Genomic DNA, 16,772 nt, shown 5'->3' with positions numbered 1-16,772 from the left:
GTGAAAGTGCAACATAGCACTTTAAAGAAGATCAGGGTCGGGATCAGGGTCAGCAAAGTCAGGGTTAGGGGGCATGGGTAAATTGAGCAAAGACGGAGGGAAGGAAGCGGGAGAACAGATCAGAGATGGGAGGGCGGGGTCCAGAGGAGGAGGAAGAGGAGACAACAGAGAGGAGCAGTCAAGGACAGCAGCAGGAAGAGGGGGAGTAGAAAGAGGGGAGCGCACCTCAGCGAGGGCAGCAACCGAGAGGAAAGCGGGGGCCAAAGAAACCTCCATAGCAGGAACAGGGGGCGCAACCACCGAAACGGGAGGGAAAGGAGCAAGAGAGTCAGTAGTAGGGGCTGAGGAAGAAAGCGAAGCCTTCTTACTCGCCGAGGAGGAGGAAGGAAGGAGAGGAGCCAGGCTTACGCTTCTGATTTAGAGACCGGTATCCCAGCAACTACGTACCGGGCAACAGATTCCAGAGTCTCAACATAAGCTGAACGACAGCACACACGACGGCCATTAGGAGAGCGATGGACATCAGCCCGCACTGACAGGCGGCGGGGAGAGTCAATAGATGGAGGAGAAGGATGGGAAGGAGGATCTGAGGGAGACGAGGAAGAAGACACAGCAGACATGACAGACCGGGTAGAAAGAAGGGGAATCCCAGACAGAGGACCAGGAGGGGGACCCTTCGGGACAGAACTCAAAGGAACAGAGGAGGGGGCAGTGGGCGTATAAGGGTCCAAGGCCTGGAAACGGTTGCGAGTCTGAGGAAGGTGGGAAGGACGAGGAGAGGAAGAGCGCAACACGTGAGCATAAGAGATGTTAGCATAAGGCGGGAGCCGGCGAACCTGGCGCCTCGCCTCAGGAAAAGATAAACGCTCCCGGTTCTTCAAGTTGAGGACGGCCGCCTCAAGCTTGTAATGGATACACGCACGGTAGAAGGTAGGATGTGCCTCACCGCAGTTAAGACAGCGAGCCTGTGGAGAAATGCACTCCGACCCCACCCAAAGGACAGAGACAGTCCCAGATCAGCGGAGGGCACCATGCCCAAACCTCCAGCACTTATTATAGAGCAGAGAAGGAATATACTCCTGGACAGGGCACCTGGCACCAGCAAGAATGACAGAGGGCGGAAGGGTCCTAACATCAAAGGTAATCTTCACAACCCGAAGGGGTTGACAGCGACGACCACGAGGGGGACGAGTAAACGTGTCCACCTGGAGAATAGAATGGCCCTGGACATAGAGGATATGCCGAATATCATCGTGGCAGTTTTGCAGATTCCGAACACCGGTCGCAACATGGGGCGAGAGGAGAATAGTGCCAACACTGGCATTCAACCGAGCGTTCTTTGAGACCCGAACAGGGGTCTCGCCAAGGCAGGATAAGGCAGCCAAGCAGGAAGCTGCATCCCAAGAAGGAGCAGCAACGACACTTGTACCCAGACGAGTGGGGTTTAAGGTAACAATCATCCACGGAATCCACAAGATGTCGATGGACATCAGGAGGTGCAGTCAGGAGGGAGGACATCAAAGTATTTGGCCCACGAAGCGGGACAAAACAAGGCTCGATAGGCAGCAGAACGGGAAGGAATCGAGCGAGTGCAGCCGTGTCGAGGACGGCGTTGAGAACCCCCCCGAGAGAGGGGTTAAAAGGCGCAGTAGTTACAACGAGAGATTGAGCCGTACCAGGGGACGAGGTAGTCACCACTGGGGGCTTGGGGCTCGACCCAACCACAGAGGGACGGAGGGAGGGGAGCTGAGGGGCCAATGCAGCGGAGGCTACAGAGCCCGGTCATCCAACACTGACCGACTCGGGAGCTTGGTCGCCCACACCACAAGCCTGAGAAGGTAGAGGAGGAACAGAATACAACATAGGTACGAAAAAAAAAAAAAAAAAAAAAAGATTTATTCACGAATGTGCCCCCACACCCACCATGGAGCCACAATTAGAGGCAGGACCCCAACAAGAAGCTATCGCCAATCATGCCGGGGCCCCCTAGGGGTGCGTCGTGAGTATACGCCCCACAAATGCCACCTTAAGAACCGTCAGTCTGTCGAGATTGGGTTCAGTGACAAAAGGGGGATTGACAATAAAAGGTTTCCCTCGCTCTCTACGTTGGGTACTACAGTTCTACGGGTGCAAGAGTATGCCTCCTCAAGCACCCGGGCGTCAAAATAGAAGAAGTCCAAAGGAATAACCAAAAACAAGCAAAAGGTCGGCAGGAAACCAGCTGATAGGAGAAGAAAGGGGAGAAAAACGAAACAGAAGGGAAAAGTTGTTCAGCACAATTTGAGAGGACACCAGCAGGAACACGAGGCTCCATAAGGACACGATTGTCCCAAGGAGTATCACACTGACAGCCGCCCACTAAGCCCCCCTCACGACATCAACGAGCTCACGGGAGACATCTCCCGTCACGTAGGGTGCAGTTGCACCTCCACAGATCTCCAGTATCAGCTCTTTATACTGGTAATGGCTCAAAAGGGCCACCACTTACGGGCTATTCATGCCCGTGCCACCTTTTGGATGGCTTAATCTTCATCATCAATGAGCTGAAAAGGGAGGGGGGGGGGGGGAGTCTAATGTAAACTTAACATTGAACCCAATCTGAAGCTGGCAACATGAACGGGCAGCACAGTAATGTAAAATGGTTGAAAAAAGCAAAGGGGCCAGTCAACGCCTCGCTTCTGTTCTCGTCGTCCTTAGCATACTTTTGTTAACGTGAATGCAAAGTGGCCACCCATTATGATAAGCCAGAGCACCAACGCCAGCCAAACAAACTTAATGCAGAGTTTTTTTTTGTTTGTTTTTGTTTGTTAGGATTCCACGACTAACGCCACCCACATCCCAACTTCCCACCCGATAAGTTAGTCGACACCCCACTCCCTTTTTCCAACTTGTTTCGATGGTTTGACTAAATTTATTAAATAGAGAAATGCAAGGTGGTGGTAAATCTAACAGTAGGAACCTAACCATTAACAACTTTAAAAGGACTAATGTGTAGCAACTTAAGACACTGCTCAGTGTAAAGTGGACTATAGTAGCGACACTAGCATCCAGCTTGCCATGTTTGGCGAGGGTGGCAGGACACCATCGTTAGGTGCTAAGCAATATGGCGCGTCGTCAACTGCCATGCTAAACTGTGAGGTGCAAGATAATATTGGTGTACCGACTGAAGTTTACGAATTCCGAAGTCAACAATTTACTTTTCTGCACCATAAATGCTACTATATACATACAACTGTAAAATAAATTACTGCCAGTTTTGTAATAGAGGAACCAAAACATTGGCTGAAGTAGATGACAACGTAACAACTACAGTCTAAGTATTAGAAATCGTGAGGTAGGGAAGTTACCATAAAGGCATGGGGCCATTAGGTAACTATCTGGATGTGGTCTAATCACGTGCACTGCAGAAAATCATGCAAAAATCAAATGAACACAGTTTCAACATGTCCACCGCAACATGGGGCCTACCATGACTAGGTGCAGCACACGCGTCAAGATAACAGGTCAGGTCACTAATGGCGAGGCGGATGTCACCAGAGTCCATATTTGCGGATGTTATGCCTGCTAACTATTAGTACAACTATATTAGTAAATCCCATAGGAGCAGCAATTAAACTCATCTTACCACGACACCAAAGAAGCTTTTAGTTTACAAATAATAAGCAAATATATGGGTGGTACCATTCACTAGACTGCTTAAGTCGGCTTCTAAAACATCTGCCAATTAGTCCAAACACACTACCAAGTGCCTCTAGTAACCCACCAGACCTATAACGCAGTATAGAAGAATCTTAACTCGCTGAAGTTACCATTCGGCATGAGAACTGATATATTTAAAACCAACTACAAGCACTAACAACCGTAGCAATTTTCTAAGTTATGCCCAGGATGGAAACAAATTACAAACTTGCAACTATCAAATTACAAGTTTTGGAGAGTCGTGCATACTAGCACTTTGACGCGTTAACGACTAAACCTCTCGTCACTCATTTTTCTCCCGATTCCTCTCTGACGACGCGGCGCTGAGTCGCTCATTAAAATTTGTTAAAAATTTTAATTTTATCAGATCAATCTGGTAGTGGTTTTAAAATGAGAGCCTTTAGATTGCACACAATTTAGCACCCATATGTCACTTTAGCAGGACACATTTTTCCCTTTAATGCACCTCAAGAGGTGCATTGAAAAAATATTGCTATAAAATCCAATTCTTATCCGTTCGACTTGAGGATAATTTAAGCACGTTTGCCATTAAATTTTCGTTTTCTCTAAAAGTCACAGCCTATTTGGGAGAACTGAGTTCCCTTGTATCTTTGTGGTAAAACTATTGTAAAATATTGACCCGACGAGTGTAATCTACGAAGTTTCTTTATTTGGTGCCGGTCAAACGCATTCTTTTGTGACATTTTATACACATGTTCTTCTAGAACATTCTATTGCGAACATATTGGTACAAAATTTAAGTACGTACATCGAAAATTAGGGTCAGGACAGTGAAAAGAATATACACTTTTCAAAAGGTGTTTCGCCCATTTGCCATCGGGTGTGCCTTAAGAGGTAACACTTCAGCCACTTCCCACACTCTTGCGGGTGGGCCGCGATCATGATTCTCCATTTATATGTACATGTCCGTGAAGGGAATTTTATTGCGGTCACAGTGATACCAAAATTAACGACGTAGCACAATTCGGGGATTGACAAACATGAAAAGATCATAAACATTTCAGCGCGGTTTGATGCTCACGGTTAATGATTGCCATAGTTTTTTTATTTGGTGCGGGATTCTTGTCAGGTTTGGTGAAATTTTACATATATATTCCTCTAGAGCATTCTCTTGCGAACAAATCGATACCCAATTTAATACATACATGGAATATTAAGGTGAGCAGACCGAGAAGATTATAAACATTTTAGTGTCGCCGCGCGGTCGCCCGAAATGAACGGCAAATCTTCCAGATAGTATTCAGTTAACTCCCCAGCGCTCAAGTGCTAGCTAGTATGTCAAGTGTCTGCCACTGTGTGTTTGAGACTCGCCGTAGCATACCAACTGTCCTCACGTGGTGCTATACTTTTGTACATATTAACCAATGTGTTGACAATGATATAAGTCGCACGAATAGTAGTAATTTTTACACCTTAAATATTACGTTCTGATCGTGTTAGCTTTATCCAAGCATTTAATTTGTGCCACTTTGTCGAGGCTTCTCAAACACCACAACTGATTTACTTACAATCATTGTTTATGAAATGTTTGACGAAGTTGTCGAAGGTGCCAGTATAGTTGTGGAACCTGACATTGCAAAAGTGATAGAATAGCGATACAACCACGTCCTTGGGATTTCTAGCAATGTACACCACCTGAAAAAAATTCAACCAATGAAATATGGAAAATTAGGTTAAAAAAAGAGAATCAAGTTTTTTCAAGAAATATTTAAAATAGATGTCTGGGCAACACTGTTCACTGTACCCATGGTTTAATAGGAGTTATTGTAAGTAATTTATTGGACACGTGCTTCCTTCCGAGCCCAGAAGGTAAACTCTGGTCACGGCTGTGTCAGAATGGTGGAATGTCACCAAACAAGAATAACCTCATCGTTACGTCAAATGGACTTTGACAAACACTAATATGGCTGGGACCCCAACAAAATTCGATTGTCAAATCTCTAAAAAATATACTTCCAGTAATTTCTTTCTATCAACATGCAAACGGTTAAATGACTAGAACGAGAAAATAACCATATAGACAACCCGTTCTCGCTCTTTCTGTAAGTCAATATTGACTTATTAAATACGTGCATATGTGACATACTGATTTATTGTGAATATTTTAGTTTACCTTGAAAAGCTTCATAGAAAACCACCGACCTTGCCTAACCTCCTTAGTATGTCAAGATAAGCATCTTATTGCTTCGTTATTACAATTATTACTTAACCTATATCTATAATAGGTTAAGTAATAATTGTAATTACGAAGCAATAAGATGCTTATCTTAACTTACTAAGGAGGTTAGGCAAGGTCAGTGTTTTCTATGAAGTTTTTCAAGGTAAACTAAAATATTCACAATAAATCAGTATGTCACATATGCACGTATTAAATAAGTCAATATTGACTAAGAAAGTGCGAGAACGGGTTGTAGCAGAAGCATAAACCAGTTTCATTCAGAGTATATAGACTATTGTTCGAGGAGGAAGCAGGGGAAGGAGGAGGAGGAAGCAGGGGGAGAGGAGGAGAGGCAGGAATCATCTAGACAAGAACGCCAGATGAATGCAAAATGAGGCATATGCATCTACCGTCTCTCCAGGAAGTAGAGAAGACAACATTGCAGTGATCCAGACAAGTGGGCAACAAAGAAACAAAGTTCAGTATTTCACTTGAGAAGTTATTTACAATTAGGAGTGAAGGAACTACATTCTTTAGAATAAATTTCATAGCAAGTCTTTATGTGGAGAAGTAAGCCACGACTGACGGCCAAAGACGACATCTTAAGGATCTCAAGTTCGAGTTGGTGTAATGACGAGTCATAACTGCGACATCAGAGAAGCTCGTCAAGAATTGCTGAGAATATGCCATTTTTTTGGGGGAAGGGGGTTGTAGGGAAGGAATAATCATTGATGGCAATCATGGAAACGAGCTCAGAACACCGAGAAATAGCTTTTTGTTATTGAACTGTGGCAGAGAAAACTATGAACCTTCGCTTTAAACACTAAAACGTTACATTTGATGGAAGAGATAGTCAAAATATTAAAAAAGTTAAAATATCTATGAAAATTATTTTCCAGGTGGAAAATAATTACCACATAGGAGGCATTTGAAAAAAAAAAGTCATCCTGAGACACTTGCTAAAGATTACGAGAATAAGAAGTTTTATGAACTACACAAGACTTACATTAACTGTACATTTAAACAATTGCCAGAAACCCTTCAGTACATTTATGGAGGGGGGAGGGGATAAAATCCTTTGGGCAATTTGGTCTAATACCGAATTTCCTTGAGTGGGTAACTGCCTCGAGCCATCCCTCTGGATCAGAATCTTGCAAATACGGGTTTACATATTTGGGGAGGGGAAACAAGTACTTAGTTTCAGTAAAACCTGCAAGGCACACTGGTAGAAAGCATCTCTACCGAAATTCCATTAGAGACCACCACATTAAGACTGCAAAGGAGAAGGCGAACTGGAGTTCTGGAAGTGACTACATTGTTATAAATGAGCAAGACAGGACAAGGAAAAATCTATATAAATAAAAAATTTTGTTTGATCAAAATCGCTAATCATTTTCACCGATTGCTTTGAAATTTTCACTCAACGTTCCATTCACATCAAAGCAGGCTTTTATACACATACTAGATGTACCCACCACGCGTTGCTGTGGCTCAGTCTGGTTAAATGGAAAAGAAAGAAAAGAGAAAGCGTACGTTTCAAATATGTTTAATTTTACAATGCTTGTGGATATACAATATGTTTTGTTTCATTGTCTGTGGAGATTTAGAGATTGTATGGTTGGCCGACTCTAGAACACGCAACATATTGTCCCTATGAGAAGCATTCCGAGTCTAGATATAAAAGGCACAATTTTAAAGATTGGCCCTTAGCTTTGTTGATGGTGATTGCAATGACCAATCAAATTGGAAATTATAATATCTTAAATTGAAATGGCATATCTGTTGGAATCGTCGGAATGCGAGGAATGAGGACATTTTCACCTTTGAAAGGTCCTGTCAATATTGCTGCTTCTACGACGTTGCTGATTAATTTTTATACTACAAGACAGATGGCGTTGCAAGGCTTTAGCCGACTGATATTTCGCAACATAATTGTCACGCCGATTTTCAATTGCCGTATATGTCATGGTATCCCTGGCAGATCTTGTGAATTAGAAAATTGTTGGATAACTAACTGCTTCATCTGCTTTCTCAACAGTGTCGACGGACTTCTATCGAGGAATTACAGGTAATGTTTGCCTGAAGTTTCCTGCAAGCAATATTAATGCGTTCCCAAATGGTCGGACGTTTCCACGCAAATTTTGCAATGATCGATATTTTGTGGGCCATTGTGCATTCATCCCAAACGATAAGTTTGTATTTCTGCAATACTTTTCCCATGCTGGATACTTTGGAAATGTTGCACATGGGAGCTTCAATGAATTGCATGTTCAACGGCAATTTCAAAGCTGAAGTAGCAGTTCTTCCACCTGGTAACAATGTCCCAGCTATTGCAGACGATGCAAGAGCAAATGTTATGCCATTTTGGAATCGAAATTCTGCCAGAATCATTAATCTGGAAGGATTTACAGTTCCTTCTGGCACATCTAAGAAGATTTCTCCAAACCCGTTATTGATAGTTTGAATTATTTGATTGTAAATGCCTTTTCGCTCAAGCATTAGCTTAGGAATATTTGATTGCACATACGACAACAGATCACTCGTGTTGTAATTTTGTTCACGACACAATTCTACATCGAACTAAACAGCAGCAGATCGATTCGGTGATGGCATTCCCAATTTATTTAGAACTTTGTTCGGGATTTCTAAGCACAAATCTTCAATCATTATCAACACTTTGTTGTAGATTTCTGTTTTGAAATCCATGTTCATATTTGAATTTTCCATCGTATTCGTCAGATAATATCTTCAGCTATGTGCGATTTATATTTTTCCCATAACTCTGTTGGAGATGAAGGAGAGCAGGCAGTCACTATGATTGCAAACAATGCATAAATTCGAGTTGGATGTGACGTGTTGGATGCGTCACTAATACATCAACCCGTTCTCACACTTTCTTACAGTCAATATTGACTTATTTAATACGTGCATGTGACATACTAAACATACTAGTTTACCTTGAAAAGCTTCATAGAAAACACCGACCTTACCTAACCTTCTTAGTATGTTAAGATAAGCATCTTATGGCTTCGTAATTACAATTATTACTTAATTGTAATTACGAAGGAATAAGATGCTTATCATAACATATTAAGAAGGTTAGGTAAGGTCGGTGTTTTCTATGAAGCTTTTCAAGGTAAACTAGTATGTTTAGTATGTAACATGCACGTATTTATTTAGTATGTCACACGTGCATGTGACATACTAAATAAATTTAGTATGTCACATGCACGTATTTAATATTGACTACGAAAGTGTGAGAACGGGTTGAATACATACATCCCAGTGTCGGTCGTTCTCCAGTAAATTCCGAGCATGACATGCACTACGGAAAGTGGCATGCGTTAGGCTGTTGACAAATCTCAGTGGCTGGAAAGAAGTTGGATCGGGGACATTTAACAAATGCATGCGAAGAAAGAAGCATTCATCTTGATTGGGATGCACCGCATGCAGCCTGCCTATCATAGTCTATTTGAATATGCCAGGTTGTCAGTCGACTCTCCTCGTTTGCGTCGTTAAAATTATTTTCTACTGGCATTCTATGTGTAATACGTAGGCACTTCCGAATACAGCAGTTTTCACAAACGCGTCATTTTGACAACGTGAAGAACGCAGTTAACGTTGTAGCCGGTGGATTCATACCCATTTGTTGTACATTTGTGGCTGTGAAATAAGAGTTGTCCATTTTCTTGTTTTCAAAATAAAAAAATACTAACGAAATATTTCAATTCAAACGCAGATCAATCGACACGCCCCAATTTCACCACCAATTTCACTGAAAAATAAGTTAAAAAAATAAATGAAAAACAATGAAAAACATAAGCTATACCCACGAAATGAACGGTATGGTAAACATAGCTCAATTCCAATGCAACGCAACAATCAAATCAAAATTAAAAAAAAATAAAATAAAAATCTCTGAAAATTCAATTTATTTGAAACACTGAAATGGAATCTTAACATTTTGTATATCATATGATGCTCTTACGTGCAACAGATGGCGTCGTTTTTCAAAGAAAGCATATTTTTCCCTGTCACAGGTGTGGTATCTAAATAGTAGGTATATAAAAACATGCACGTATTCGAATGGAACGTTGTGTCAATTTCAAAGCAATTGGTGAACTTTCGGAGATTGCAGCGTGTGTTGCTCTTACATCCTACAGATGGCACTTTCAAAAAAGCATGTTTTTTCCCAGTCACAGGCGAGGCATGTATATAGTAGATATGTAAAAAACACTCGCCTATTCGAATGCAATGTTTTGTCAAAATTTCAAAGCAATCAGTGAAGAGGTTTCGAAGATTTCCCTTGCATGAAAAATACCCGATAAACACAGCTTTTAAAAAAAAAAAAAAAAAAAAAAAAAAAACATGTTTTTTTCATCATCGATGTGACATATATAGTATGTATATAAAAACCCGCTTGGATGCGAATGGAACAGTGTGTGAAAATTTCAAGGCAATTGGTGAAGAACTTTTGGAGATTTGCGATTTTCAGCAAATATTTGCATTTTTATTAATAAAGAATATATAGATGTCACCCACCCCCTAAACCCGACCTTTGTGGGCACTAACTATCTCGAGAGTCGTGCTTTGGTCCGCTATCCCTTCCCTTGATTTTGTCACGTCTGAGGAAAAACATGCATTTTTGGAAAAACAGTTTTTCCATGCGGGGGAAATCTTTGAAACGTCTTTACCGATTGCTTTGATATTTTGACAACGTTGCATTCGATTAGGTGTGTTTTTACATACCTACGATATACATGCCTCGCCTGTGACTTTTTTTTTTTTTTTTTTTTTTTTAAATGACACCATCTGTTAGATGTAAGAGAAATACGCTATACTAAGTATGTTACGATTCCATTTCAATGTCTCCGATTTCATTGATAATTTTCATATATTTAGATTAATTTCTCAATTTTTAAATTTTTTGTATCACATTGCATTGGAATTTAGCCGTGTTTACCATTTCATTTGACGAGTATATTTTTTTTTCATTTCGTTTTTTAACCGTTTCTTATATTTCAGTGATGGGAACACGAGACCATTCGATGTTCCCAATTTTCTGATGGGTACATCAGATCATTTGGGAAAGCATCGGAGGGAGTGGGAAATGGTGGGGAGGGCGAGGGGACAGAGGAAAGTTGCTGTGACTCAACAACGCCACAGCAACTTGTGCTGAATCACAGCTGTGGTTCAGCACATGCGTTGCTGAACCACAGAAACGCATGGCTGGGTACAGCTAGTATTCAATAAGGGTTTATAAGCAAGAGTGTCAGAGTCAACGGATGAAAAGTTAACCCCAATTCTTGTGAACCAGCACCCGATTTGCCCCCCCCCCCCTCCCTCGTTCATGGATCATTGAAGAAGCAGCACAGACATTATGTCTAAAATTTACACATAGTATTACCGATTTCTTCGACCTGAGGGAAACTGAATATTGGTGGAAACTAGACTTTGTACAACTAAACATGAAAGGTAGAGAACCATATGGGCCACCACTCCCTGGAAAACAGAAGATTCAGCCATCTATTAGCTTTGCCGATTATTCCAGGCCTCACGTTTACAGAGAGCACAGTCCGAAATCCATCACGAGATACATTGCCGCACGACACATGAGGCACAGCGATGAACAGAGCCCAGGGAAGTGTCTCAAGTTGTCGTGAAAAGTACTTAGCAATATAGAAGAGACAAGCAGGGAAGGGCGAGAAAGCTCACTGTCCACCTTTTCTAACTGCCATGGAAGAGAAGATGATGGAAAAAAAGGACAAGAGGAAGAGGAAATTGTTACTCTTAAGGTCATGAAGGACTAAACTGTAAAATAAAGAAGCCGAGAGGATCAATTCAGGAAAGTGCTAGCCAACCCAAGTCTGCCCTGCATTCAAAAGGCCATGGTGAAGGGAAATCAAGGTCAAAAGTGCCTTGGGTATTGGGTAAAGCATCGAGCATGGGGCCCCGGCCAACAGTTATAAGTGTGCCAGAGGAACCCTATACTCTAATAGAGTCCAAGAATTGTTTTAGTGTGAAGATTCTCAATATAACGAGAGAGGTGCTTTTTAACAATTGGTATACCTTTTTCGTTGTTTTCACACAATATACAAGAAGCCAAATTCAATTAACTTTATAAAGGGGGACAAAAGGAACATCACTCCTGACCAAGATAGTAGATTTAGGAATCCAATCAAATCCAATACCCTAGGGCAGGTAAGCAGGGGACTGAAGGCTGGAGCGAGGATGCGGGAAATTTTAGCAGGGAACAGGAATCAGGTCTGAGGAGATATGCACAGCTCTTGCCCAACCATCGTCTGTTGGGACGTCGCAGCAATAATGTAGGTCGTTCTCATTGTCCAATTGTATCTGTTAACGTCGCACAGGGGCTCTGTTTTACTGCTTCAGTTTTACTTTCTTCGTGCTGACATATCCACACTGTTGTTGGAGTTTGGCGAGGAGACATGCATGAGGAAGTCTGGAACGGAGTAGGCGTTTAATTGGTGTTGCGGCGATGGAGCTCCTACTGAGATTTCCTCGCCTGAAGAGTCCAAAGCGTCATCTGTAGCCGGTGGTTTTGTCTACGGTCGCACATACTAAGATGGGATTTGATGTCGTGGGTTGGTGGTTGAAGCTACCGTGGGAGCATTCTGTGTTGCTAGTAGGTGTTGACATTACGTCAGCAAGCGCGTCGGCAGAGATCGTAGAAGCATTGGAAGCTGAAGAGGAAAGTTTTTCCATTTGTGCAGCCTGGATCTTGGGTGGCACTAGAGTCTGCATTGAGATCGTCCACTTAATTGTCATCGTTGTAGTCCCCACGGTAGTAAAGGAGACAGCGATACTGGCTTCAGGAGGCGATGATGGGGTCCAGGCTGTTGGTGAGGTACAGCGTGTAGAGTTCCGTAACTATTCGTCGATTATTTGGTCGGCCAACCTCTCTGCTAGTCGAATAATACCAGGAATAATGCATCGCGAGGGGCTGCGAGGGGTGTTGGTTGTTCCTTTGTTCCCCAATGGGTCGGCAGGGTTGCTTGGTGGGTGGGGGCTCCATTTGGTAGGACTGGGAAGGCTTCTGGTTGGTTGGCTGTTAGTCGAGGTGCTGGAGGCACCAAAGGGTGTAGTGGAATAGCCCGATTGTTTGGATTCAGCCCGTTTATTTCTTGTCTGCGGGGACAGCTGTGGCAAATCGCGTAGTGATCGCCTTTGCACAACAGGTTGGCACGAGATAAACCATGGGCCATAGGGGATCAGTGCAAGTTGTGTTGGCAGGGAAAACAGTAAATTGCAGCAACGCAGTCCGGAAGTACATTTTACTTCATAGAGTAGCTGGTAAAAGTTAAAGTCTTAGAAACTTGTGGAACCGAGTAGGGGAAGAAGAGTAGTGAAAGGAGGGGGGGGGGGGGGTTAAGAGAAGGTACACATCAGGGAGAAACGCCAAGTCATTATCACTATATAGCACATGGAAGAGACCAGAAGAATAATTTGAGACGGGACGGGGATAAGGAATGGTCCCAACCACTTGGAAGGTCAAGGATTGAACGCCGGCTTGCATGAAGCGACGCCGTCCAGCCCAAGTGCTTAAAGAGAGGGGGGAGGGAAGAGAAGCGATGCAATGCATGGTCGTAAGTACCATCATGCCCAGTCTTTTACCTTAGACAATGATACAACTTCTGGACCAGGTTGACAATTATATATTGCATACTTGAGCAAGTAATGTACAGTGAGCATCACCATAGTTTATGCAAATAACTTTTGGAGGAGGACATTCCCACCTGGAATAGTAGTAAACTAGTAAAAGGACACTCACTGCAATGAAGAGTTTCTATGCACATTTTTCCAGTTTATAATAACAGCTTCGTAACAATAGATACTTGCATTGTGTTTGCAAGGCAAGGATTATATCATAGGACAAATGACAGTGGCAGGCAGGAAGCAAGACACTCATCCTGGAAGTCAGGACATTCAGCAAGAATATGCATGACTAAGAAGGACAATGCAGTTCGGGCAATAAGGAGCAGTGCGGCGCGCCATTAAGTGCCCGATAGTTAAACGTGTATGGCCAATATGTAATCTTGCCAGAGCCGTTTCCCACCGTCAGTTACGGTAGTGGGGAAAAAGCTAAAGGAAGACACTACCCTTAAGGGCATGCAGTTTATTACCAGTAACAAGAGCAACGACCCTGACAACGGACACGGAGGAATAAATAACCAAGAAATCTCAATAAGAAAAGCCTTTGTTGGAAATAGGACAAGTACAGATTGCCTCCTCACCGGCAGCATTCGCAAGCTCAAACATAGGTTAGGTCAGGTAATATAACAGTAGCTTGTACCGTCGGCAGACCCCATCTGTGAAGACTACAACGAAGCAGTCTGAAGAAAAGTGTGCAAGGAAAAAAGTGTTTTAGAACTGTAGGAGAGAAGCCGTCGTTGCAATGTGGGTCAAGGTTTTGCAAAGCTTGGAAGAGGGACCCTTCAATGGGGGGGAAGGGGCCCCAAGATGAACCGACAAATTTGGTAACCAAGAATCTTGCAAGCGAGAGAACAAAACGGGAAAAGGAACAGGGACTGACTGGAGAGGCAACGATCAAAGCAAGACACGAGTCGGTGAGGGTGTTATAGGAGACCGCTATCTTGCGAGAAGACGCTAGCGATCACAATGATCCCGTAGAGACAGGATGATGGTTTCAACATACAGGGTCATGGTAAGTTTTTAACGAAATACACCAGAGCCGAGGTGTAACCCAGTATGGTGAACATCAAGACGAGAAGTTTAAGGAGAAACAGAAGAGTAAACGGAACAGCCATAATTCAGTTTAGACAGCGCACGAGAGGCATGTAAATAGAGGAGCCTGAGTATCATCTCTACATGAAATATTGGATCTTAAGTTAAATATTGGGCCTTAATATTGGCCTTAAGACATTCAACTGAGGTAAGAGATACGAGCCCACCAAGACAATCTTGTAAAAAAATTAACCCCAAAAGTTTAGCTGAAACTTTACTCAAAAGAGGACTACAAGAACAATAAAATACCAAGGAAGAGCGACCCGCTTCCTAGTAAAAGTTTCAGCTTCTACATACCTGTTGCAGAGAACTTAGGCCATGACTGACGCCACAGGACGACTGCTTCAATTCCAAGTTGAAGCCACGGTTGGAGGAAAGAGTCATCTCGACGACAGAGGATAAGATCAACATAGAAAGTGAAGAAATTCCCAGAGGAAACTCAAGAAGAAAGACCACTGAATACAACCAGGAAAAATAGAAGTCAGAACACTGCTTTGGGGTACTCTTTCATATTGTCGAAAATAGGTAGAGTGTGGTATCAAACCTCGCTCTAAAGGAACAACCGAGAGGAAGCTTTGCAGGAAGAGGAAGATTGCCACGAAGGCCAAACTAGGCCTTAGGACTATGTTATCTCCAGGTGGTGTCATATCCAGGATATCTCGCCCAAAGTAACTATTCGGTGAATACTGTGCATGGAGGGAGATGGCATAGCATCAATGAACGTCATCCGAGCCCGGTGCCTTAGTACCTTAAAATCAGGGCTGACTGGAGTTGCACGAGGAACTTAGGATAGCAGGAAAAAGGAAAGAGGGAGGAAAAAGGAAAGAGGGAGGAAAAAGGAAAGAGGGAGGAAGAAGTAAACCAGGGCCAACAGCCGAAAAATGTGAACCGAGTTCGGAAGCGACCGACATCTGATCCGCCACAACAGAACCGTGGAGGTGAAGGACTGGATATATACATGGAACAAACTTACTCTTTATCTTGCACAGTTTTTCAGATCTGGGATAGAGTGTCAATCATACTGAATGAAAAGATTCAGCTCATGCTTAGCCACACTGATTTCCTACCTCGAAGTAGAAGTAGTAGTAGTAAAAGTAGAAAAAAGGGGCAGATCAGAGGTAGCAAACTGCCACCTAGGGAGGGTGAAAGGAAAAGGTAACAAATGTTTGAAAATGTTAAGGAGGTAAAGAACCTACCATGTGAAATCCAGATAACGAGAATATGAGCAGAGAAAGATCAAGAGAGGACTGTGACAGTGTGCCATTCAACATTAATGGGTTCACCAGAATTCAAAAGACAGAAGAGAGGACAAATAGTTGGAGACTGCGACCCCTGACGTTGACCAGACCACACACTAGGAGGTGAAGAGACGACGACGTTTCTGTCCGTCCTGGACCATTCACAATCGACTCTAGAATGGTCCAGGACGGACCGAAACTTCGTCTTCCTTCACCACCTAGTGTGTGGTCTGGTCAACATATTTTAGCCACGTTGTGACTCATCGCCTGCGACCCCTGACGTTTGTTAGAATATCGCTCCAGAGGGTATGCCGACAGTTACTTTAACTCAAAAGGAGCACAGGCTCCAGCAGTGTCCAGCAGGTGTTTAAGGTAAGGAAATAAACATGGGACATTTGTGGGGAGGTAAATGGAATAGCCTTTACCATTTACTCACAAAGATACTGGCAGCAGAGGACTGCATGCGTGACTGACAGTAGGGGAACGAAGGTAATATGAAGGATCAAGAGTAGTAGAGTTATGAGCCACAGCAAAAAGCTGTAGAAGAGAAAAAAATAACCACGGAAACAACCTGGACGAGTGGTAAGCATTGACTTCTGGAGAGATAAAACGGCGAAAACAGATCAGAAGTTGGAGTTCATGGAAGTTAGCATAAGAGCCACGAATATTCTATCAATTACAGTAACAACCAAATAGGAAAACTAAAATAACTAATTCAATGATGAACAGAGGGTACGAATGAGGATCAAGTTTAGCAAAATCAGGGAGTGAGCATAGGTAAATTAAGCAAAGACGATCAAGTCGAGAGAGCAGGAGGGTGTGTCGAGGCCAGACAAGTCTACTTCGCCACAGAGATGGGAGGAGAGACAGGGACAAAGCCGACCATGGCA

At 43.0% G+C, this 16,772-nt stretch overlaps 1 protein-coding gene across 3 annotated transcripts in view; it reads right to left on the bottom strand.

The window, feature by feature from the left end:
* LOC138357412 (sulfotransferase 1A1-like) overlaps window positions 1-16,772 on the bottom strand; it is a 73,211-nt gene that overhangs the window by 23,991 nt on the left and 32,448 nt on the right. For all 3 annotated transcript variants that reach the window (XM_069314267.1, XM_069314248.1, XM_069314257.1), the window contains exon 5: window positions 5,229-5,355. In XM_069314267.1, the coding sequence (XP_069170368.1) occupies window positions 5,229-5,355 (127 nt within the window). The remainder of the gene's footprint in view (window positions 1-5,228; window positions 5,356-16,772) is intronic.

This window comes from Procambarus clarkii, chromosome 7 (genome assembly GCF_040958095.1).
Source record: "Procambarus clarkii isolate CNS0578487 chromosome 7, FALCON_Pclarkii_2.0, whole genome shotgun sequence".
Taxonomy (NCBI): Eukaryota; Metazoa; Arthropoda; class Malacostraca; order Decapoda; family Cambaridae; genus Procambarus; species Procambarus clarkii.
The sequence above is the reverse complement of the archived record's forward strand: the minus strand, read 5'-3'. Positions and strand labels throughout refer to the sequence as shown.